General features: G+C 40.6%; 1 protein-coding gene across 1 annotated transcript in view; it reads left to right on the forward strand.

The window, feature by feature from the left end:
• Positions 1–6,275: 6,275 nt before the first annotated feature.
• Positions 6,276–24,049, forward strand: part of CPS1 (carbamoyl-phosphate synthase 1) — a 144,346-nt gene continuing 126,572 nt past the window's right edge. Inside the window, exons 1-2 of the mRNA XM_006276652.3 lie at positions 6,276–6,579; positions 22,080–22,189. Coding sequence (XP_006276714.2) covers positions 6,457–6,579; positions 22,080–22,189 — 233 coding nt within the window. The 5' untranslated portion in view covers positions 6,276–6,456. The remainder of the gene's footprint in view (positions 6,580–22,079; positions 22,190–24,049) is intronic.

Here is a 24,049-nt window from a genome sequence, read left to right on the forward strand (position 1 = left end):
TTCTGCTGCATCAAGCAGAATCAGTCTGTGACCATGAGCATTAGACCTTTTTTTAAAGTAAAATGAGTGACGAGACTCTCCAGTAATGATCTTCTACCAGTTGTTTGGGCTTTAAGGAAAAGCTTAAATGTTATTAAATGTAATTGCAAGTGCTGGAAAATGTGAACTGAGCTGTTAGAATTTAAGCCTAGATGTTGCCTATGATCTTCTATGAATTTTCTCTCCCTGCTGCAAACCACAAAATAAAATAAATAGCATATGAAACCCCGCCCCCACCCTCCAACAAACCCCGTTAATGGTAATAGGTCAGATAATAAAACTAAAGCCTGTGCTTTATTTCTATCCCAGATCTTTCCTTTTAACCACTCCCGTTATGCTCACATGAGGGTCACCTTTTGTTTTGAAATCCTTGGCTTGTGACATTTTGCATCATAATTATCTTGCTGTCTAAACATTGTTGGTTTTGTTGGAAGCATTTCATCTTGTTTGATGCTGGTTCAGAGCACCTGGTCTGAAAGCGTAGCAAGCAGGCTTTCTCTCCTGCCTTGTTGTTTGGGGGTCATGTGATAGGACGTGCCTGTGGCTGCTAACTCTTTCACATGTGAGCAAGATAACTTGTAGTCTTGGTGATGCCTAGAGAGAAACAAACTGGAGTTACACACTCTGACGTAAAAGGATATTTGACAAAATTGTCAATAGTGCAGCCTGGGTGAAGAGTAACATCAATGGCTCCTATTCAGTCCTTTTGTGGAATCCCTTGCAGTAGTCTTGTTGTTGGATCCATAGAAATCAAGGCCTGATTGGAAAGTTTTTGGCATCTCTTAGGATAAGACTCTTAAGTGCTTCTGAAAATTTTACCCCAAGTGATTTTTTTAGGCCTCACTGATGCATGACTGTCTGTAGCTTTGAAAATGGGGCTAAGACCCCTTGGCTATGTCTACATAATTTCCTCAGCACTCTTGAGTCTGCAGCTAAAGAGAAACCCTTACTTATGATGCCACACACTCCAAACTCCAAACAAAACAAGGTGGAGTGAACTGCTTAGGGCCCCGGGGGAGGGAGAGGGCAGAGGAGCGGTGGGCAGACAGACAGACAGACACATATCATCATTTGCTCTTGGGATCTTTCTCTTGAAGAGAGTGAGGAAGAAGGTACCCCAACAGCAACATCTCACTGCCCCATTTCTGGTTTGGCCTTTGTGGAGTAAGAGGAGGCGAATGGAGTATGCTCAACAGCACCAGGCAAGTGGGCATAGGAATAACCTAAGACATTTTGGTGTTTTATTCTAATGTGTTAGGGGTTGGAAAGTGTCAATCAGAAACCACTGTGAACCAAGCAGTCTGAAAAGGGGAAGTCTTCTCCCTTCAGTGCCTGAGTTTTAACTTGAAACCTATTAAAATTGTTTCAGAACCAACTTTTATCACAAATAAGTTTACTTCCTGTCCTCCTTTGTACTAACACCCATCATTCACACAGAGTGAAGTGCTGCTTAAACCTTCTCTAGTTTTCCTCCATGTTTCTGAGAGAGCATGGCACCACCAGGGATCAACTCAGATTATTTTCTGATTCCCTTTTCTTCCTGAGAGCACATGTTCAGAACAGAGATCTAAAACAGCTGGCAGATGGGAAGATTTGTTTTCAAACCCACCAGAAAACTACAGAAATACAAGTTCTGTGTTGTTCAGGTCACTTGTGCTCTTAAATCCTTTAGGTATTTTTTAAAATCACCCCCTGTAGTTTGTGGGCACATCTACACATGCATTAATGTGCCGTTGCTACTATGCATTAAATTTAGTACCTCTAATATGAAGTACTAATTAAATGCACAGTAGCTGGCGCTACTGCACATTAGCAACAGCACACAGTCTTTTTGCGATGCTTAATGTGCAGTAGGCTAATTCTACTGTGCCTTAGCATGGCTTTTGCCATGATGCACTAATATGCAGTAGAATTAGTCTACTGTGCATTGTCTCATGTACTGTTACACTAGTGTAAATCCATAATGTTTCAATTGACTTGGTCTTTTCAGTTGCTCTATCTCACACCTGTTTTCTACTGTGGACCTCAAAAGAGTTACTCTGGTTTTACTCTGATGTAACTGGGCATATCTACATGAGACATTAAATTCGCAGTAGACTAATTCCACTGCGCATTAGTGCGTCATGGCAAAAGCTGTGCTTATGCACAGCAGAATTAGTCTAGTGCACATGAGCATCACTAAAAGACCATGTGCCAGTGCTTCTGCGCAGTAGCACCAGTTACTGTGCACTGAATTAGCACTTGTTATTACAGGTACTAAACTTACTGTGCAGTAACAATGATGCATTAATGCATGGTGGAGGTGCAACCCACTGAGATGTGAATCTGGACCAGTATGTCCAGAAATTCTCTTGATTTTCTTTTCTTTTCTTTTCTTTTTTCCTCTGCAAATAAGAATTGGTTTTGTAATGTAATTTTGAGAAGAACTTGAAATGACAGTCATTTTACTGCAATAGCTATAAGAGCTGAGATGTATGTCTAGATAGCTCTGCCATTAAACCTGCAGAGGCAGTTGTATAATTTTAATATCAGGTGAAAATAATGAGAATATTGCTATAATAGCCATAGTTAAAATAATGTATCTTTTCCCCTTTGTGACATGGGCCAGAAGAGCTGTGGCAGTTATGTAAAATCCAGAAATCTGTAGATTTCTTTCAACCCTGTCTCCATTTTAGTTACATTTCTATTTACTCCTCATAAGTCATGTATGGCCAAATTCTTCCCTCAGAGGGGATAAGGAAGTTCATCAGATTGGACTAGAGAATTTTTGCTGAATTCTTATATTGGATGTGCGCTGTGGGTTGGCCCTCTAAATCAGTCGATATTCTGTCCATGAAGGGCACAGATCACAGCACATTCACAGACCTGCTGTAGCTTCATTTCTGGCCTCTGTTCTGGACTCGTATATACAGCCAAAACTGCCATATGTTGGCTGCAGCCACAGGTTCATTCTGGAGAGGGTCCTAGCACAATGAGACTCTGATCTTAGGTATGCCTTTTTTACCCACTGTCCTGATACTAGCCATGAAGCAAAAAAAGCTGTGTCTTCCTTAATGGGCACCTTGTGCATCGAAGCAAAACTTGTAGTTGTAAAATCAGAAGACATTTCAACATCAAGCATCCTGGGGGTGTGCATGAGTGAAATAAAATAGGGTGATTCAGTCCAGTTTTACAATCTAGATTTTCCACCATGACCCTCAGCATGACCTGTTTGATCTGCTGTCCCTAAGCACCTGGTCAGCCACTACAAAGAGAATTGCAAAATATCCTATTTGCAGTGCATATTTTTTTTCTCCAAAGAAATTTGTTTAATTTAGGATGGCAATAGTTCCCCCCACATCAGCAGATGACCCATTGATTGACTTCAGATAACCCCTCCTCATGATTCCCGGTCACATTCAGAGCCTTGCTTAATTTCATTGGCTTGTTTGCACACTGTTCAACACTCTCCCCCCTGTTCTCCAGGGTGTTTGCATGGTTATATTGAGTGTTACTGGAAGGTAGAAAGGCTGAGTTGACAATTGTTGCACAAAGTATCTGACCATTTTTTTTAAATGTTCTTGTTTCAGAAGGTTACCCCCTGGTGGATGGTCCATGCAGAGCCCAGTATGCCATGAGACCTTCATGGGACTCTTCTGGGAGTGGTCCTACAGGCAAGATACTGGACACAGTGTTCTCTAATCCAGTAAAAACACTTAGTGTGCTTAATGTTAAGCATGTGTTTAAGCATCTTCCTTCACTGGGGGCCCCAAGATAACTTGAATGAAGGTGCCTGGCAGCTTCAAGTGCACCAGCAATGAGGCAGGTATTAAAGATGGAACAGAAAAGGATTATGGAAGCTTAACATACATGAAACAAGTAGCTGCTCCTTCCATTTCTAGGCCATACTGACTACGGAAGAGCTGCACTGGATCTGGTTGGCTGTATAGATATGAATATTGTCCCCACATGGGACAAAAAACCTGATTTCCTAGGCTTTCTGTGGGATTAGAAGTCTACTGCAAGCTCTGCTATAATGAAACTTTATTTTTCCTCCTTAAATGAAAATTTCCTGGAGTTTTCATGCTCTCGCTGAATGAAGTTTTGCATAAACTCTATGCATAGCAAGTTTGTTTTAACAACCCCTCCACCCCCAAACATAAGTCTTTGTTCAGCATGAATTAGTCTTGTTTGACCTCAGTGGGAACAGTATCACCCTTCCCTCTGCCTCTCCTTTAAAAGTTCTGCTGCAACTTTATTTTAATTGAATTAATAATTGATCACAACTAAGATTTTCACATATGACTAGGGTTTTTAGATGTTTCCATTTTGGTGTTCTGAATTGAGGCATCCAAAAATGGAAGCTCTGAAAATCCTTATTCATTTAAAAATCTTGGGCAAAAGGTTTTATAACACTCTTGACTATTGGCTATAGTTATTTTTACATTGTAGAGTAACTGTTTGATAAGTGTGTTTCTTCGTAAAAGAATGTAAACACCTATTTCTAATATGCATTTCTACATCTTCCTTCTACTCCATACCTAGGCAGGACATAGTGTAAACTAATATGAAACAAAACAGCTTTTCCACCAGATCTGCTAAATATTTTCAAGATCGTGTTGGTGAAAGAAGTTACCATCTTCATACTTGTTTTTTGTCAATATTTCAGATGTTACCATCTGATTGATATTCTGGCTTGGTAGTTTTATGTTTCTCTGCTATCCTTGAGCCCCTGAATGAATTTACCCTGACATGCAGGAGGGATGATGAGATATAAGAAAGTATACTGACAGGAAAAAAATCAGCCTGCTTTAAGGAAAGTTTGAGCTCCAGCAGCGAGGGTTTCCTGCTAGATACAAACCATCAGTTTGCTTCATTTTGCCAGGCTTGTGCAGTTGAATTGTTTCTTTCAATTATTTGTTATTTCTTATCCTGGTCTTTATTCAGGATAAGATGTTTATTCAGGGAAGCACTTAAGCAGATATTTGAAGTCAAGCACATATTTAAGTGCTGTTCTGAACAGGGACAGTCTTAACCATATGCTTTAAAGGTTTTATTAAATAGAGGTCTCTTTTTGGAATACCTGATATATTTGCTGGCTATTGGAAGTCAACAATTCATAGTCTAACTTTGAGATAGAAGGGTTCGAGAGAGAAACAAAAGTTTAGGAATTGTTTCCTGTTGTTGCAGGCGTCATTTGTTTCAGCTCATGATGTTACAGAGGCTTTGAGGAAGGAAGTGGTTTTGATATTTGAGGAGTAGTCTTTTTAACCCTGGACTTTGTTAATAGACTTTACAAGTCAATTTAATAACTAAAATAAATTATATTACACCTTACCTGGCATAATTATCATAAGTGTTGCCAATGAAAGGAAGCTCTGTTCACCAAACCCAACTGCTGATTAGGGAAATGTTTTTAAAGTACTCCATTGGCACACAAAATGGAGTAATGTGACTAGGATCACATTCAACTGGCTTTGATTTTCTAGCCTGAATGACCAATATCCATTTACAGCTGGATCACCTGGGGGTTTTGACATGAGTCTCATGTCATGAACTGGGGTTGTAACAAGGTGCTTTAACCCCTCTGTGACTGCATCACTCATGTAGTTAATGGTGCAGTACCAATTTACACCAGATATGGATTTGGCCTACAGTAGTTCTCTGGGAAGAAAATGAAATATGGAATGACACTACTTTTTTTTTTGTACGAATGTATGTATTGTACAAATTAGAGCATCTAATTTGTACAATACATACTCTAAATATTACCAAGTAGTGTCAAATATTGGACCTAGGTATAAATTTATACACATTCATGTTCTAAAGAGCTTATTCTTCCCCTTTTCTTACTTTCATTCCTATGAAAACACAGAAATTATTTCTTTTGAGGAAAGAGAATTTGTAATGCACGCTCAAAATCACAGAACAATTTTTGGCAATTCTAACATGCGTAGAAAATCTCTCTGCTCTCTTTTAGACTCTGAAGCAGTTGAGAGAATAAAAGCTATTGCTCCTACTCTACTCTGTGTGTTAGGCAATACTCTGGAATATTATTTTAGTGTGCTTGAGCTCTGTTTAATGCATTGTATGAACAGTTTCTCTGATTGGTACCTGCAGCTCTTGCTCTCATCCAATAGGCAGAGCTGGTATTTGGTATATGATGTAATTCATATGATAAGCTTATTGGCCATTTCTGTAAAAGTGTTGCAAGCATTTCTCCCTCCCACCTTGGAGAAGGTGGAGCTTCCCTGAAGTCTTTTAATGGCAGAATGAATGGGAAAGCAAGGGAGTGCTTTGCTATTCTAGTTGCTCTTCCGTTTTCTTTCACAGGAGTTTGCAAACATCTGTGATTGCCTGTGTCAAAGACTTAAAAAGATTATAAGTTGGAGGTAGATATCTCTAATTTTTCTGTGGTTACCAGTCAACATCCTCAAGATGACAAGAATTTTGACAACTTGCAAAATGGTGAAGACTTTGAAAAACAGAGCTGGATTGTGCAAAGCTAATGCTCCTTGCTGGAATTTATTAAGAACTGGTACCAGACTGCTAAGTATCAAGGTAATAATAACCAAACTCTCCCACGTTTGTATGTGTGGCTGGCATGCAGATAAATATCTTGCTGCAGATAACATTGCTTACTTAGAAACATTAAACTGAGTCAAACTATTTTTGAGTCCTAACTTATTAGTCTGTTTGGCTACAGAGTTTTACAAAGCAAGCACCTTTCTGTGTAGTCTGACTTGAAAATTGCAGAGTGAATTGCACCAAAAGGTGAAAGTTCATGATTCCTGTTAACGATTAGAGAGGTATTTTCCTGTCAAATACCCTAGATCTACTGAGTGCTGATACCTAAAAGAACTGATTGTTCGCAGAGACTCAGTTTAGCAAAACTCTTAGACGTATATATAATTTTAGGTATGTGAATAATTCCATTAGAATCACTAAAATAGGTATATTAGCCTTGTGATATTGGAGGATTCAATTCTCAGACTTTTGTTGGAAGTAACTGGAATTAGTCAGCTCCTTGTCCATCTCATGAGTCCCTTGATTTTAGTACAATCAGTTTGGATCATAGGATTTTACCAGTCTTCAGTTCTGAGAGCTGGATTCTCCGGGTGGTTTTCTCCACCTTTTACGCATGTTGATTTCAGTGGAGTTCTCTTGGTATAGCACGCTGTTGAACTAGGCCCTCTCTCTGAATTTGGTTGTGCTGTTAATGAAAATGTCCACAAGAGGCCAGCCCAGACATCAGCAGGCTGCTGCACATATAGCCTGCAGCAATAACAGTACAGTGTTATTAACATGTTTCAGAATTTAATTTCAGTGAGTGATAAAGGAAAGCTGGAGGGGGAATTGAGCTATGATATCCAGTGGTGTCTCTTAACATGGACAGTTCCATGCTCTGACACCAGTCATTGCTGCCTTTTGCCCATGGAGGACTCTGGTTTCCCTAGATACATTGTGCATTGGTGAACTGCCCTAACAAGCAGCCCTGCTAAGTCCTGCCAACACATCTGCCAGAATTAAATCTTAAACCATGAATTACTGCCAAATTAAGGAACAGTGAAAGAGGAAAAAGCCTTCCCTATCTAACATACAAGCCTTCATTTCACTCTGTACCATCTGGCACCTATGGAGGCTAGAGAAACATGAACACTTGCACTGTCATTGATGTGGTCTCTAATAGACCCTGCCTTCCTGCTTCCACTTCTTCCTGGGGTATACGCTCAGCATGAACAGTCATTAGGGGTACCCCACCTGAAAATACAGTGCAGAGCCCTTTCTGCTAGAGAACTAAATCCACTATCAAACTCAAGTCTTGTCTTTGCTCAGGTAAGTGTCATCTTGTGATGCTATAATTGTGCTTGGCAAGTTGGATATCTACAGCTCTGCCCAAAGCAACTGTTTAAAAAGGCACAGTTAAAAAAAACATGCAAATGAACACATGATACTGTCTTTCTTATGGCAAGTGTGCTGGTCTGACAGGCCATGGGTACTGAATTAAATTCAGTGAAACTTCATTGTCTTGGCAAGCTACAGAAATCTTGCTGAAGTATTATAAAAAACCCAAGACTGAGCCCAGAGGCATGTGTGTGTACATGTCAAGGGTTCTGCCTAGTACAGGGTTCTGGCTGTGCTGAGGATCTGATCCCCAGGCCTCTTTGAAAGCACTTGGGTTGGCAGGGACCAACCCAAGATAGTAGATTGGTATCTACTATCTAATGGCAGATAGTAGGTTGCTACAATGCCATTTCTCTCATCTCCCTCTCTCTTTCCTTCCGGAGTCAGAAATAGTTTTTTCATCACATATTGAGGTGAAGGTCTTATGAATCCTAATTATTTGAGAGGATATATTTTTTTCACTTACATCTTGGAATACAAAGTGCGTCTCTCTTTTAGACTTTCCTTGGTCACTTGGGTTGCACTGGTTCTTTTCTGAGCTTAGATCTACCTGGAGGAAATGCAAATTTTCTTAGCAGAACCTCTGTTGGCATATCACTGCCAGCATTTTTATGTCATTAGGACATGTCCATAATGGCATGTTGCTAGTGATTGTATGTCAGATGAGGACTTGTGTTAGAGAAAGTGAGTTCCCATATTACATCATATTGGTTTACATTCGTTTATACACGAGGGGTGATGGAAGGTGAATAGTGCTGACAGAACTTTGTTGTGTAGTTCAGGCCTTCCTCTAGTTTATGGTAAGTGGTTTTGCCTCTATTTGTTCATGTCAGTAGATTCAGGTAGTCTGTTAGCACGATAGTCTTCTGCAGGAACTTATACCGCTGATTTTAAATGATTCTTCCCATTGATCTAATGAATTGATGTCTTTGGATCCAGTATGACACCTTGCATACTTTTCAATGACAAAACTATGGTATAATTCACATGCAGTTTAACATGTTGGCAATACTGCATAAGGATGAGGTCTACATGGCCATACCATATGTAGTGCCCAAATAAAAAGGTTTGACATTATGGAAAACTGCTGAGCTATTTTTGTCTTGTTACATTATTTTATATTCTAGTGCTGAACTTTACACTTGTAAAGCTACATATGGAGCAACGGCCAAACACTACTGGTACTGTATTCATAATACATTAATCCCAAGAGACACCGGCTTATCTATTATTCAGCCTAGCTTCTGTTAATGGTACATTTTAGTGTATTGAGGAAAGTAGGTGATGTGACCCAAAGGGTGTGGCAGGTGAACAGAGCAAGTATATCTATACCATGGCTGATTGAGCACAGTGAGATAACATTCAGCTGATAGAAAAAGTGTTGGGCTCTAAGAAGTTTTTAGATTTGTGTTTGGACAGGCTTCTTGCAGATTTCATCCCTTCTCCCTTACTGCTAGCCAGTTGGCAACAGCAGCTTCCTTCTAATATTTCTTGGATCACCTGTTTTGCCCTCTCTGCTAACAGCAATGAGGTGGGGTGAGTTTTTGTGTACATTCCTAATTGACTTAATACCTTCAAAACAAGTGCTTGAACTTATGGAGGTTGAATGTGAATAAAGTAACATCCTAAGATATGCAACGGCACTATTGGTTGATCCTTCTGCAGAGGAACTTTGTGTATGAAAACATTGGCAACTACTGCCTGAGCTAAGGACCAAGTGTCCATTACTTGAAAGGCCATAGCAAGCTGCATAAGGAACCATACACATGTAACCATTACGGGAAGACAAAGACCTACCTGGCTCTGAGATGGGATACTTGTTAAATTTACTATTGGGTGATATTTATTTTTCTTTTATCCATTTTTGGGGGTTCAAAATACTTTTGATTTAAATGGCATTTTTTTCCAAGATAAGTGTTAATCTGTTCTGAGCTTTTCATTTAAAAACAAGTTAGTATTTTTTTTCAGACCTTTCCAAAACAAACCTTAGAGAAAGTATTGTAAAAAATGCATAATTTTTACTTATGGAAGATAAAGTAAACTTTTCAAATGCGGCTAAACATTTAGTTTCAGGCATATGTACAGCAAAAAGTCAGATGACACATTTCAGCACAGCTTTTTCTAAAAATGGTAAATAGACATCTCTATTCAAGTTTTATTTTTCAGCGCAGATACTTCTCCAAGCTTTGCTACTTCGCCAGCTAATATGATTGGAATTAAGCAGCCAATTTGTAATGAGATTTTTTTTTTTTTTGTAATGAGCCTCCCTCTTTTTCTTAAACTTTTTTGCTTGTTTGCAGGTTACCTCTAACTTTGTGGATTGATTTGAGAATAGTTGTCTGCAAATTGCTGGTGTCCACCGTTTGAGTTACATTGCTAAGATAAGGGAGGGTGTTTTTCTTGCATGATGGGAGCAGCGTACAAGCATTATTGGTGCAAATACTTGCACATGTATAAATATAAAAGTTGAGTTTTGCAAAATTTTATGGATCTTGAAATTTTTCTCTCAAAGTTTTGGCATGGCAAAATGTATATGCCGCAATATTCACAGAAAGCAACTGTGATAGAATTGCTGAAGATATTTCTTCAGAAAGGTAAATTGATATTTGCAAACAGTGCTGTAGCAAGAGGGGGAGGGGGGCAAGCAGGGTGACTGCCCTGGGTGCCTAGGTGAAGGGGTACCAATAGGTGCTTCCCAAGCAGGATGGGGTGTGGGCCAGAGCCACAAAAGGCTCATTTGGGGGGGCACAGAGATGGGGGAAGGGTGGCTCCTGCCACTGTGTCCACTCCTGGGCAAGCATGAAGGGGCATGTGCCACTGGGATCTGTAACCAGGGCGAGGGCGGGCTGCTGCTGCGGGTTTTGCCTTGGACACCAAACTTCATTTCTACAGCACTGTTTGCAAAAATTCCTTTTTGACACTAAATATGATTGATCAGTATAAAGATTTCATGTGTGAGACAGAGCTACTCTAGGTAGTAGCCTGAAATTGGGGGAATGCTAACTTAGCTGTTCTTTGCCCACCCCCTGCTCCCCTTCCATCCTAATAGTGTTGGCTCTGCCAGTGCTTTGGGGAGTAAAGTTCTCAGGAGGCATGTCTGATACCTGCTTGGAAACTAAGAGAAAGAGGCTGTACTATGCTAATTACTTATAGAAGGGGTAAGTTTTTAAGTAAGATCTTGCATGTGACTGAATAGCAGGCCACCTGTCAGTTTTCAGGCAACCTGGCTGTTTATATAGGTTATACAGGAGAAGACCATCTGTATCCTATTTAGCGGTGGTCTTGAACCAAAAGACCTTACCCACCTCAGAGTATCCATGAAGCTGGGAGGAGAAGCAGGATCTTGATCTGTCTCTAATATTTGCAGCCCATCAGCTTCTTTTCTGCAGTTAGTTTTTATTTTGTTACATATAAGAAATCCCTTTCAAATATGGAAAGCTTTGAACAGGTGTACTTGAATTGTAGAGGTAACAAAACATTGCAGGGATAAAGGAGAGAACATGACAACAGGGACATGTCTAGTCTGATTCTTTCCTGGAGTGGCATATTTATAAAATAAGACTACAATAGTTTAAGGGGAAAAAAGTAACATGGATGAACTAAGAAAGAAGGGGATGCTAAGAAATAGGACACCAAATGTCAAGAGTAGGCAAATAAACTAGGAAAGTTGTCAACATTAGTGAGTTCTGATATTACAGTTAAACTAGCAAAGACAGCAGTTAGGTAGTTGCTCTCTGGATGCATCTGATATTAAGTGCTGTTACTGATTCCCAAAATATCCAGGTCAACTGAATTTTCCCCAGATACTGTAGGATGTACTGGCCCTAGACTGCAAGGGAAAAACAGTAGAAGCTGGAATGTGTCTGTAAGTCAAAATGTGCATGAGCTCAGAACCATGTGCAGTGATGTGCTAACGGTACTGAGCCAACCCTGCAGTCCAGTAACATTAGCACATGATAATAATTCCCTAAATCAGAATCCTGTTAGAACAGTCTGTCTTGCAAGTTTCCTGGAAATTTTTCTCTCTCTTCTGGCTATGGATACCAAAAAATATCCCTGCTTCATATTAGCTCTGTCACTTCTACTGCCAGCTGATGCCAAACAAATACAAAGGCATCTTCTTCCTTTTTTGTAAATAACTATTTCTGGGGTTCAAAAAAAGCTCAGCTACACATTCATTTCTTGGGATGGAAACTTCCCGTAGTATTTCCAAAAAATTAATTAGAAGAATTTTAATAAAATAGAACTAACTAGAAGAATTCTATTTAGAGTTAATTAGAATTACCATTTTTTCCCTGCACTTCATCCATATTAGCTTCCACTGGACTCTTTCAGAAGTGCACCCTACCCACCTGCCCCTGTATAACTTGGAGTCAAGTTGGCAGAATTCCTGCATTTGGCCCTGTATGCAGATTTTAGTTTTTTCATGAATTTAAAGTTTTGTGCAAAGTGGCTGATGGACAGTATAAGAGAATGAGCTCCTGTGACTGTGCAGTAGTGGTGTAAATGATCCTTTACTGCTCCATCACTGTAACTAAACCCTGAAATACAAATGACCCTTCTCATTGAAAGAGTAGTTCAGCCCTCAGAGCAATTTACTCCTTCCTCCTTTCTACTGCTAAGAGCAATTGGTATTTTTGTGAGGTGGATTCCAGCCATTCAGAGCTAACCTGAGATTTCACCTTGAAGAAGTGGCCTTCAGGGGGATATTCATGATAAGAGGGAATTTAGGATAACTGGATTCACAATAATGGAGTTTCAGTACATTTTAGAAATGGGCAGAAAGACTTCAGCTGAAGCTCTTATCATTTAATGCTCATCTGAGGCCAATGCACTTAAATAGGGATGTAAAGAGTAGTACAAGTAATAAATAGAAGTCTTGTAACAATATAGCCAACTTGGTAAGGAGAGGATTTGGGAAAGCTATAAAAACCACCAAGAGCAAGCTAAAAATATAATTAGAAGAGCAAAAAAAAAAAAAAAAAAAAATTGAACGCTGACTTTAGAGACTATTTCAGACAACTATAAAAGGGCTCTTCAAATATATTTGAGACAGACAGAAAATAAAAGAGAAAATTGGTCCATGGGAATTGGAAAGATGGACTGAGGAGACAACAGGTTAGTTAAGCAGTTACAATATTTCTTTCTTTTCAGATAAAAATAAGTTGGTGAGCTGAAATGGATCTCTTAGTTTCAGAGTAGGTAGGATGAGAATTAAAGGGAGAAAATGATGGAAAGGCAGAATGTACTAAACAGTGGACTGGAACCTGGACAGTGTGGATTCAATTCCCAGAGTACTGTATGGCGTTGGATAGGACTTATCTTCCTGTCTCAGTTTCCATTTCTGTCAAATCAGAATGATAATACTCCTTTCTTCTATCCTATGTGTGTTTCATCTGTTTAGATTGTAAGCTGTTCAAGGCAGGGTCTCTTTCTATCTGCATATATGAAATCTAGCAAAGCCCCTAGTAACTGTTACGTGTGTGTTATATGTGAGTATTACATGGCAAATAGTAATGTGCCAATTAGCCACACATTAAGAGCATTGCAGGATATTTCCAAGCCATGAAGCAGTTGCTGTTTCAATGAGCAATTTTTTTTTGACTGATTCACCATTTTTATCCAGGGATAAACTGGTTTAACATCTGGCATGTTACGCTTTATGACATGATATTCTCATATAACGTGTGACAAATATAACATCTGCCAGGGGCCTAAGAAAATCACTTGGGATTTCTTTATGCCGCTGTAATATAGAAGCATAGAAAATTAGGTTTGGAAGGGACCTCAGGAGGTCATCTAGTTCAACCCCCTACTCAAAGCAGGACCATCCCCAACTAGATCATTCTGGCCAGGGCTTTGTCAAGCCATGCCTTACAAACCTTCAAGGATGGAGATTCTACCACCTCTCTGGGTAATCTGTTCCAGTGTTTCACCATGCTCCTAGTGAGAGAGTTTTTCTTAATATCCAACTTAAACCTTCCTTGCTGCAACTTGAGACCATTGTTTCTTGTTCTATCATCTGTCACTACTGAGAACAGTCTAGCTCCATCCTCTTTGGAACCACCCTTCAGGTAGTTAAAGGCTTCTATCAAATCCCCCCTCAGTCTTCTCTTCTGCAGACTAAATAAACTCAGTTCTCTCAGCCTGTCCTCATAAGTCATGTACCCTACCTCCTCCCATCCCCTCCAAGCCATTTTTGTTGCTCTCTGCTGGACTCTCCCCAACTTATCCACATCCTTTCTATAACAGGGCGTGTGCCTGTCTAGACTCGAGTAACCACTCCCGAGTGGCTCAGGGGCGGGTGTTCCTGACCCCGTTTGGCTCTTCCTTAAGCACTCATGTTAGCTGTGCGTCAACTCCCAGAGAAAGCCCGTGATATGTGCCCGTCATGTCTTGATCTCTTGTTCAAGTGTGGATGGTTCCCCTCTGACTAGGACTTGCTTGGATGCCTGTGATCATCCTTGGGGCTCTGCCTCCCCTACACCCTTTCCATGTGCCAACCTGATGGACTTGGCCATATGGCAGATGGTTCCGATATGGACCTAAATGTATTTTTATGGATGCAGCTTCTAGTTGCACACTGTTTGCAGGACAAGGGTCCTTACAGCTGAGTTTGGCCTATAGAGTCCTTAGAGCACCCAGGAGGTCGCTCTCCCTCCTTATGGCCATGTTCCTTCTGGCCAGTATCCAGGTCAGTGGGCCTTCTGAGTCTCTACCTGGAGCCCTGGAGGGCCTCTGGTCCCTCAGCCCTGGGAACAATGTATTTTGGCACAATCTCCAGCCCCAGGGGCTATGTAAAATTATAATGAAACCAAAAAAAAGCAAGAAATTGGAGATGCAATGATCTCTCCTCCCTACTCGTGTGTCTCTGCATGTGAATCAAAGCTTAGTCCTTCCCAGGTCCTCGGCATCCTTCCCAGGTCCAATGACAGGTGCCAATCAATTGGGAGGAAAACTCCTCTTCATGACTCCATCCTAGGTCCCTGACTGGAGGCAGTGCTGGGCATACTGGCTGGGAGCACACGCCGCCTCCAAGCTGTTGCACCTTGGCTCCTTCCTGGAAGCTGGCTTTTAAAGCTGCCTGCCAGCACTGCTGGATGATGTCACTGTCATGCACCAGCCCCAGCCGCACAAATAAACAGCCGATGGAGCATGCAACCTGCTTCTTCTGCAGCTGCCAGCTCTTCACCGCCATGCCTGCACCAGATGAGTATTTCCCCGTCACGGGGCTTTTGGGGCTGTTCCCTTGGGGCCATGAGGTTCTCCCGCTAGTATTCTGCCCCCAGGAAAGGGATCTCTACCCCTTTACTTTCGTCGCTCCATGACAGGGGGCCCAAAACTAGATACAGTACTCCAGATGTGGCCTCATCAGTGCTGAATAGAAGGGAATAATCACTTCCCTTGATCTGCTGGCAACACTCCTACTAATGCAGCCCAGTATGCTGTTAGCCTTCTTGGCAACAAGGGCACACTGCTTATTCATATCCATCTTATTATCTGCTATAACCCCCAAGTTGTTTTCTACAGAGCTGCTGCCCAGCCAGTCAGCTGCCAGCCTTTGCATGGGATTCTTCCATCCTAAGTGCATGACTTTGCATTTGTCCTTGTTGAACCTCATGAGATTCTTTTCGGCCCAATCCTCCAATGTGTCTAGGTTACTCTGAATAGTAGCCCTACCCTCTAGTGTATATACTACTCCCCCCAGCTTGGTGTCATCCACAAACTTGCTGAGGGTGTAATCCATCCCATCTTCCAGATCATTAATGAAGACATTGAAAAAAATCGGCCCCAGGACCAATCCCTGAGGCACTCCACTTGATAATGGCTGCTAGCTAGACATTGAGCCATTGATTACTACCCATTGAGCCCAACAATCCCACCAGCCTTCTATCCACCTTTCAGTCCATTCATCCAACCCATACTTTCTCAATTTGCTTACAAGACTGCTGTGGGAGACTGTATCAAAAGCCTTGCTAAAGTGAAGATATATTCTGTCTACTGCTTTCCCTGCATCCATACAGCCAGTTATTTCATCATTGAAGGCAATCAGATTGGTCAGCATGACTTGCCCTTGGTGAATCCATGCTGACTGTTCCTCATCACCTTCTTCTCCTCTAAGTGCTTAGAAATGGATTCTTTGAGGATCTGCTCCATGATTTTTCTGGGGATTGAGGTGAAGCTATAGTTCCCTGGATTCTCCTTCATTTCTTTCTTAAAGACAGGCACTACATTTACCCTTTTCCAGTTGTCTGGGACCTCCCCTGATCGCCACGAGTTTTCAAAGATAATGGCCAGTGGTTCTGCAATCACATCAGTCAACTCCCTCAGCACCCTTGGATGCATTGCATCCATCACCATGGACTTGTACATATTTTATAAACAGTCCCTAACATGTTCTTTCACTACTGAGGGCTTCTCACCTTCTCCGCCAAAATGTGCTGCACGGTGCAATAGTCTAGGAGCTGATCTTGCCTGTGAAGACCGAGGTAAAAAAGGCATTGAGTATTTCAGCCTTTTCCTCATCATCTGTCACTAGGTTCCCTCCCACATTCAATAAGGGACCTACGCTTTCCCTGACCTTCCTCTTGTTGCTAACAGACTTCTAGAAACCCTTCTGGTTACCCTTCATGTTCCTTGCTATCTGCAACTCCAGTTGTGCTTTGGCTTTCCTGATTTCATTCCTGCATCCCTAAGCAATATTTTTATACTCCTCCCAAGTTGTTTGTCCAAGTTTCCACTTCTTGTAAGCTTCCTTTTTGTGTTTAAGCTCACTGAAGAGTTCTCTGCTAAGCCAAGCTGGTTGCTTGCTTAACATAACAAATAACAATAAAAAATATATTGTGAATAGAATAATTGTTGTTGAATTTACTACAGCAAAGGGATGAAGGTACAGCTTTGTATCAACCACAGAGTTCAGATCTAGACTCAAGTCCAAATCCAACAGTCTGTAAAGCTCTAGGGCTGCATCCAGATGATTGTGGATGTGTATTATGTGGCACCACAGATCTGTCTGTGGCACCACACACCATGCATAAAAAAGTGGAGTGGTGCATGTGGTGGCAGCATGTGCTGCCCAAAATCAGAGCCTAGCTTGCTGGAGCCATGCTCCAGCTGCTGGTCAGTCTCCCAGCTGCAGGAGTGCCATGGCTGCAGCTCCCTGAGGCCCCCAGGGCCCTAGGTAAGGCTTCTAGGCCCAGCACAGTTGCTGGCTCCAGCCTCCCCTACTCCACCCTGGGTAACCTGCCATGCGCCAGAGGGTGCATGGCACTGGCATTTCCCTGAGACAAGTAGGATCAGCACAGGGTATGCCACTTCTTTTTGTCCCCAGGGAAATGAATGTCTGTGCTCATGTGGATATGGCCTAGGTGGTTTGGGGTTCAGCATGGTAAGGAATCTGACCTGAACTGCAAAATTACTATCCAGCTCTGAATGTGGAACTGAATTTCTCTATGCTTTTATTAAGAGTTTGCATCAAGTGTTCTGGTTCATTTTTTCTCTGGTTTGGACAAAATAGGAACTAGCCAAAGTTATCATCTAAATACTGTCTGAAGGGATCTCTTGAGATTTCAAAGAGGTTGGGTTAATTTTTGTAAAGAAAAAAAAAATCTTAATTTTTAGCCAGGAGCCAGAGATACCAAAAATATCAGTGGTGGCTGAAATTACACATACTGAAAATTGCAATCCCTGGGTGCAGCTTCCAGTTGAATTTCCAGACCAAAATAACTTGCTGTAAGGGAGATTTTTGCCTGGGTTGAATGGAAAAGGCATCTCCGTGTTTACTGTAGATCTAGCTGATCTTGAAAGAGAAGGTACCTCATAATTACAGAGTCTGATATCTGCTGTTGAGGAAGTCTGAGCACTGCTATGCTAATGGAAGTGCATAGTTGTCCGGGTGGGTAGAGCAGTCCTGAAGAAACCAAACCTATGGCTTGGATTGAAGGCAAGAAGACTGTCATGACATATAGAGTCATAGCATGGCTTATACATCTATATGTACCTGCATACCTACCAAAAAAGTGCACATTACACAGTTGGAAAAACACCACCTGAGCTCATAAAGTTTAGTAGAATTCTTCCCCTAGTTGCTAAATAATAGACTGCATTTTAGTTTAGTAGCATTACAAAAAAGAACTGAAGCAGGTGGGTGTTGGGCTGTAGCAAAAGTATATGTGGGAGGAGAAAAAATCTGGTGGCCAGTGACTCGGCATTCTGTGCAGCAGGCCTGAACAGCAGAGCAGAATTTACAGGCTTATTTTGCCAAATGCTTTGAAGCAGAAAAGAAGCCATTATGAAAGAAGATCTAAGAAAGCAAAAGGGTTTATAGTAGGTGTACTTAAAAGTTAATTTGGGTGTTAAAGATATATATCTAAAAAAAATTGCTAAGCTATAAATGGGTAGTGCTTTTAGAATCTAGAATGTGGTTAGAATAAGAACATGCTTTTTAAGTGGCAGCACTTCAATGCAGATGGCGCCATTTGAAGCAGAGACTTCATTTGCATTTGTTTGTATAGTGCCTAGCAAAATGGCTGACCTAAATGGAAACCTCTAGGTGCTATGTGTTATCATAGCACCTAAATGGAAACCTCTAGGTCCTATGATAATAAGTAAACTATAACACTTACTATATTTCAGCTCTTTCCATCATGCAGTACGTCAAAGTGCTTTATAAACTCTAGACTGACAAAGCTGTTAAACTACAGACCCTTTGGGGTGATAGTTAGGAGCCAAACAGCAGAGTACACTTACAGCTGTAAATATCAGTAAATATTATAAAGCAAAACTTCCTACCCTTCTGAAAAAGCACATAGCATGCAATGTTCATATAGAGTAAACCCTGATTGTACCAATGAGCCTTTGTAATGGCCTATAAATCAAATTATACATACATGTACTCACATAAGTAGAGGAACAGCTTTGAGGTGTGGAGATGCACACTGAATGTATAAGTATCCACAATAGCTTCAAGGATGCTTAGTAATCTAACCATATTATTAATTAATAATAATATATCATGGAGAGGGAAGTGTCTGCTCATCTGGCTCAAGCTGCAGCCATGCACATAGGTAGGTCAATGCTGCTGAGGGACCATAATACAAAGCATGCTGGACTCCAGGCTCTGAGGAGGGATTTATAGTTTCCTATTTAGAGCTGGTGTAGAGGACTGTGGCCCAGTTTGAGATGCATTTTAACAGCCCAGGTCACTCTGCCTGCAGAGAGCTAGATGAATTACCCCATGAAAAAACTTTTTGTGAGGTCAGAATTTTAAAATGGGTTCCTAAAGTTGGGCTCCAAAACTGATAATTAGTGTTGGATTTGCACTGGAACATAGGTGACTTAAGAAAACAGGTCCCACTGAAAGTCTGATCCCTTCAGCACCCAAAGAGATGTCCTGATTTTCACAGGTTTAGAGTAGGCAGAAGCTCCTAATTAAAATATCTTTTGCTTTCAACCACAGCCCATGACCTTTGTAGGGTTCAACTTTTACTTTTCTACAGGAAGCAGTTTTTTGTCTATGATGTGATAGGAAGGACAGTCGTTTGGATAAGAATCATTGCTCTGTCAGAAGCACTTTAGCCTGAAGAGCTAAAGAGGGGCACTGTGGGAGCATCTATATGAGACGCTTAATCTGCAGAAGACTAATTCTATTGTGCATTAGCATGGCAGGTAAGACCCGTGCTAATTCACGGTAGATTTAGTCTAATGTTCATTAATGTCACTAAAAAAGTGTTGATCTATGCTAATGCACAGTAGCATTGATTACAGCACATTAAGTTAGTACCTGTTATTACAGGTACTAAACTTAATGTGCTGTAATTATGGTGCATTAATGAATGTGTAGATGCACCCTGTGAGATGTAGGTACTGACTGGGCTGTATTTCACTAAGGGATATGTGATACTGGAATTTTCAAAGGGGACATTGAGTTTGATTTCCACGGATTTTTACTTGGATTTAGATGGCTTTGAGAATCCCTGCCCAAGGCTCTTCCACATCAAGAAGAACCTCATTAATTCTCACAAACGAGTGCAAGGCTCCTTGAGAATTACTGCATTTTACATATTAGCAAGTGAATGGAAGAGGAAGGAAAATGAATGGATAATGCATCTTCAAACGTGTGTAATTCAGTTGCTTGACAAGTGTGGTTTAGTTTTGTAATATTTCATAGTACAATAGTAATTGATCTGCACTGTATTTATAACCTCAATGAATTCTTGGATGAATGTTTGCTGATATGGTTACAAAATGTTCAATACTGAAAATAAAATTTCTCCTATCTGTGATTGTTCATCTAATTTATCACAAATAGAAAATAGTTTCTCTGTTCCATTCTACACCAAATGGATCTTGTTTGTTTTTAAAAGCACAATAAAAAGAATCACTTTGCTAGACGCTCAGAGCACTACCTCCAACAGGGCAAGTTATTGGAGGTTCTCAGTAATTTCCTTATTGATGTACATGCAACTAGCACTGCTTTGGAACCAAGATGGGGACCCTGTTTGAATTCTGACTGGAATAGTTTGTTAGGAGTTTACAGAAGAAATTCACTTGCCAAACTGGGATCTCTGAATTGTTGTCAGCTCTTGTGGAGGAATGTTGCCTTGGAGTTGTTTGCGTTTCTATTCCCAGACTGCCACTGACTCATCTGACCTTGGGAAACTCATATAATCTCTCCTGTTTTAGTTTCCCCAGCTGTAAAACAGGTGATAATTTCATAAGGAATTAAAAACGTAGCTTCTACCAGTCATTACTGACCAGTTTTAGTACTGTCACATAGTGCTGATAGAAAATGCTGAGTTTGTAGTAGGGTTTGCTATCCTTGCCTACCGCACAGAGGTGTTAAAGCTTAATTTATGTTCTTGTAGTGCTTTCAAGTGACCCATGATTCATTAATCATTATATGTTACAATTACAAGTAGTGCTCATCATAACAGGATTTCAAAGCATGGTAAGTTTAAGACCACCAGTCAACAGCTACAACATAGCCTCTGTTGGCATAATTCTTATCTATGAAGACCCTGTTTGAATCTCTCACGTGGCTTGGAGATGGAATACAAAAGAAGTGCTGTGGTGTTAAAAAAGCCTCCAGTTCAAAACACTCTGATATGTTATGTCCACCCCAATCTTCCTGGTGTAAGGAAGAAGCTCCAACTGGCATAATCAAAGATGGCCAATAGCAATACCAGCAAACTCTATTCTCTTTAGTACGCACACGGTTAGCTTACACCATTGAAACTGAACGTTCTCTGGACAGATGACTTATCAATGAGAAGTATTTTTTTCAACCAGATAAAATTGATTTGAGAGTGATCAGCAAGTAGCAAAACCTCTGCACTCAGGAAAGATGGTCACGGCAACATGACTGTCAAGATTATAGTTTATACCTCAGGTGTGCCTAGGGTAGGAAGAGACTTCCCCTATGGAATAAGCTGCCCATAATTATTATTAGGGACTTATTGTGCCTATGACACATCTGGTTCCAGCTTCAGTTGGAAAGAGAAGATGAAGAATTGGATGGATATTAGGTCTGATCCAGGCTGTGATTCTTCTGTTGCAGTCCTCTTAGAACTGCACCCTACTCCAGGAAAGTGCTTGAGCATATGCTTACATTTAAACAGATTAGATACCCAAGTAAAATCACAATTTAAGCATGTGCCTAAATGCCTTTTTGGATAAGGGCCAGTGTATTTAGCATCCAGCCATGAACAAACATGTAGCAAGGAGGCAATCCTTTCCCTAAAGAGATTATCATCTTGGATAATTACAAGATACAGTAGGTGGAGGAAACAAACAGTTGGGGTGAGAAGAAGCAGGCTGATCCAAAAATGATATCAGCACAGTTTCATCTACCCTAGCTCTGTGCACAGTTCACCCTGAAGGCAGGGTAGATATGCACCTTATAGACTAACTCAATAAAAATACATATGGAATATAAGCTTTCATGAACAGATGACTTGGTTCTCACAGCATCATGGCAGAAGGGAGTATTAAAGAGACAACAGAAGAAGGATAACACTGTAGACGATTCTTTGGAGAGGAGGGAATTTGTGCAATGCATAGGATGAAGCATGAGAACCAGATACTCTGAATGTTTTCTCTGTAAGAATCCTTTAAAAGTATATATCTGAGTCTCATCATGCAATTTGTTTCTCTAGGCGCAGGCTGCAAACCTGGTGCTGGAAGATGGAACAAAGATGAAGGGTTATTCCTTTGGCTATCCATCCTCCACAGTAGGGGAAGTGGTATTCAACACAGGTCTTTCTGGGTAAGTTGAACACAAATGTGACATAAGCAGAGAAACCAGTCTAATAGCACAGCAGTAAATTGTGGGTAAAAATCTGCTTTTTCATAGCTAGCAGGGCATTTTGTTGGTGTTGTCTTTGCGTTATCATTATGCCTAGCCTTAAACCACTGACCTTAACAGAAATGATGGTCAGTCCTATTACAAATATGCCTGATACACTAAGGTCATTTGTGGGGAGCTTTAAGCTTCAGTGGGAGGTGGGAGTTGAGATGGTCCGAGATAACTCACAAGAACTTTAGCCAAGATGTCAATGCAGTCTTTGCACAACTGCTTCATACGCTGCAGTCTGCTGTCCCCGGGTGGAATACATATTGCAAGATAGTTTTTTAAATAGTTCTGTTGGTGAGAGTGCTAAATTACAGCACTGGAAATCTGTTTGCAAAGTTTTGCATCACAAGGCAATTACTTAAGCTTTTCGACAGCACTAATTACTAGCCGTGTTAATATACCTGCCAACAAACAACTGTTTAATATAGATCAGAACGATGGAGGGCACCAAAGTTCTCTTCTCTGTGATAGATTATGGGTAATAAATCTTGTCACATCACAAAAGTCAGGCAGCACCTGATGGATTCATTTCCCTTCAACACTGCAGCTCAATGACAGAAGCCATATTTATTCATTTACCAATAAATAGAGAGGATACCTTTATAAAGAAGTGCTTATTTTTTTCTGAGTACCAATAGGGCTGGAGGGAAGAAGTGAAGTATAAATTTAAAAAGCCTGTTGTATTCTTAAATCTAGGGGACATAACCCTGATTAATACTGAGAAGAGATTGTTTTAGGAGAATTAGATTATGAAATGTTCTTGCAGAGCATAGATGTGACAGAACTTAACTAGGCACAACTGAACTTGGAATTCAAGGACTACTTTATGCAGAATGAAACCTTGTGGTTCTCTAGCTCTTTAAAGCCTTAAGTGTCCAAAGCAATCCAAGCAGCTGTGGTTTGTTTTCCAAGTGGTGTAACACAAGCATCTGTATTAATAGGTACATACATTTTCAGGATTAGAGCTATTCATTAGGATAGGAAGCAAGTTAGTAGCATAGGCATGACTGTGCCAGTGAGGTGGGGCAGAATGAACATGGAAGTGGCTACACCAAGAATTTTGTAAAGTAAGCCTCTGTTCTATACATTGTCAACTGGATGTTTCTAGGGTCATGGGTCAGTTCAGACTGAGCTATATATTCATGAAATTAAAACGTGCTTATGTGTTTTTTTTTTCTCCCTATAAACTAAGTACCTGAATTCTTGCTCAACAACACAAAGCAAGGATGCAAAACTATTTTTATAGGTATTAACTTTTCAACGTAATTTGCCACTTTCCTTTTTTGGTAACATTTTTTAGTAAAAATTTGATGTCAAAATAGAAAAGGATACATTGTTCACAGATATTTTCATGAAAAATTCATTTAGTATTACTGCCAGCTGGCTAGGGATAAATGATGATCAGCTAAAGAGAACAGGAAGAACAGTAAAAGTTATTATGTCTCTGTGTTTTGACCAGATGAATTAATTACTTTTCTTTCCATGGGGCTGTTGCCTTTCCTGGTTTTTTTTCCTCTGTACTATTCTAGCAAGTGTCATGATTGGCAGGAATTTATAGAGGCAGGGCCTCTGGGCAAGTGGAGAGACCTGAACCCTGCACCATCTTCATTGCTTTCATGTCCATCTGTATTTCTAAGATCCAGGAGACAGGACACCTATGTGAAGTGCATTTTTCTCAGTGGAGAGCTGCACCTGAATACCACAGCCAAAATGAATGGCTTTTTGGCCTTGTTTGATGCTTGAAAAACCTCACAAAGGTGAATCATGTTAGCT

This window comes from Alligator mississippiensis, chromosome 4 (assembly GCF_030867095.1).
Source record: "Alligator mississippiensis isolate rAllMis1 chromosome 4, rAllMis1, whole genome shotgun sequence".
In the NCBI taxonomy this organism is placed as follows: domain Eukaryota; kingdom Metazoa; phylum Chordata; order Crocodylia; family Alligatoridae; genus Alligator; species Alligator mississippiensis.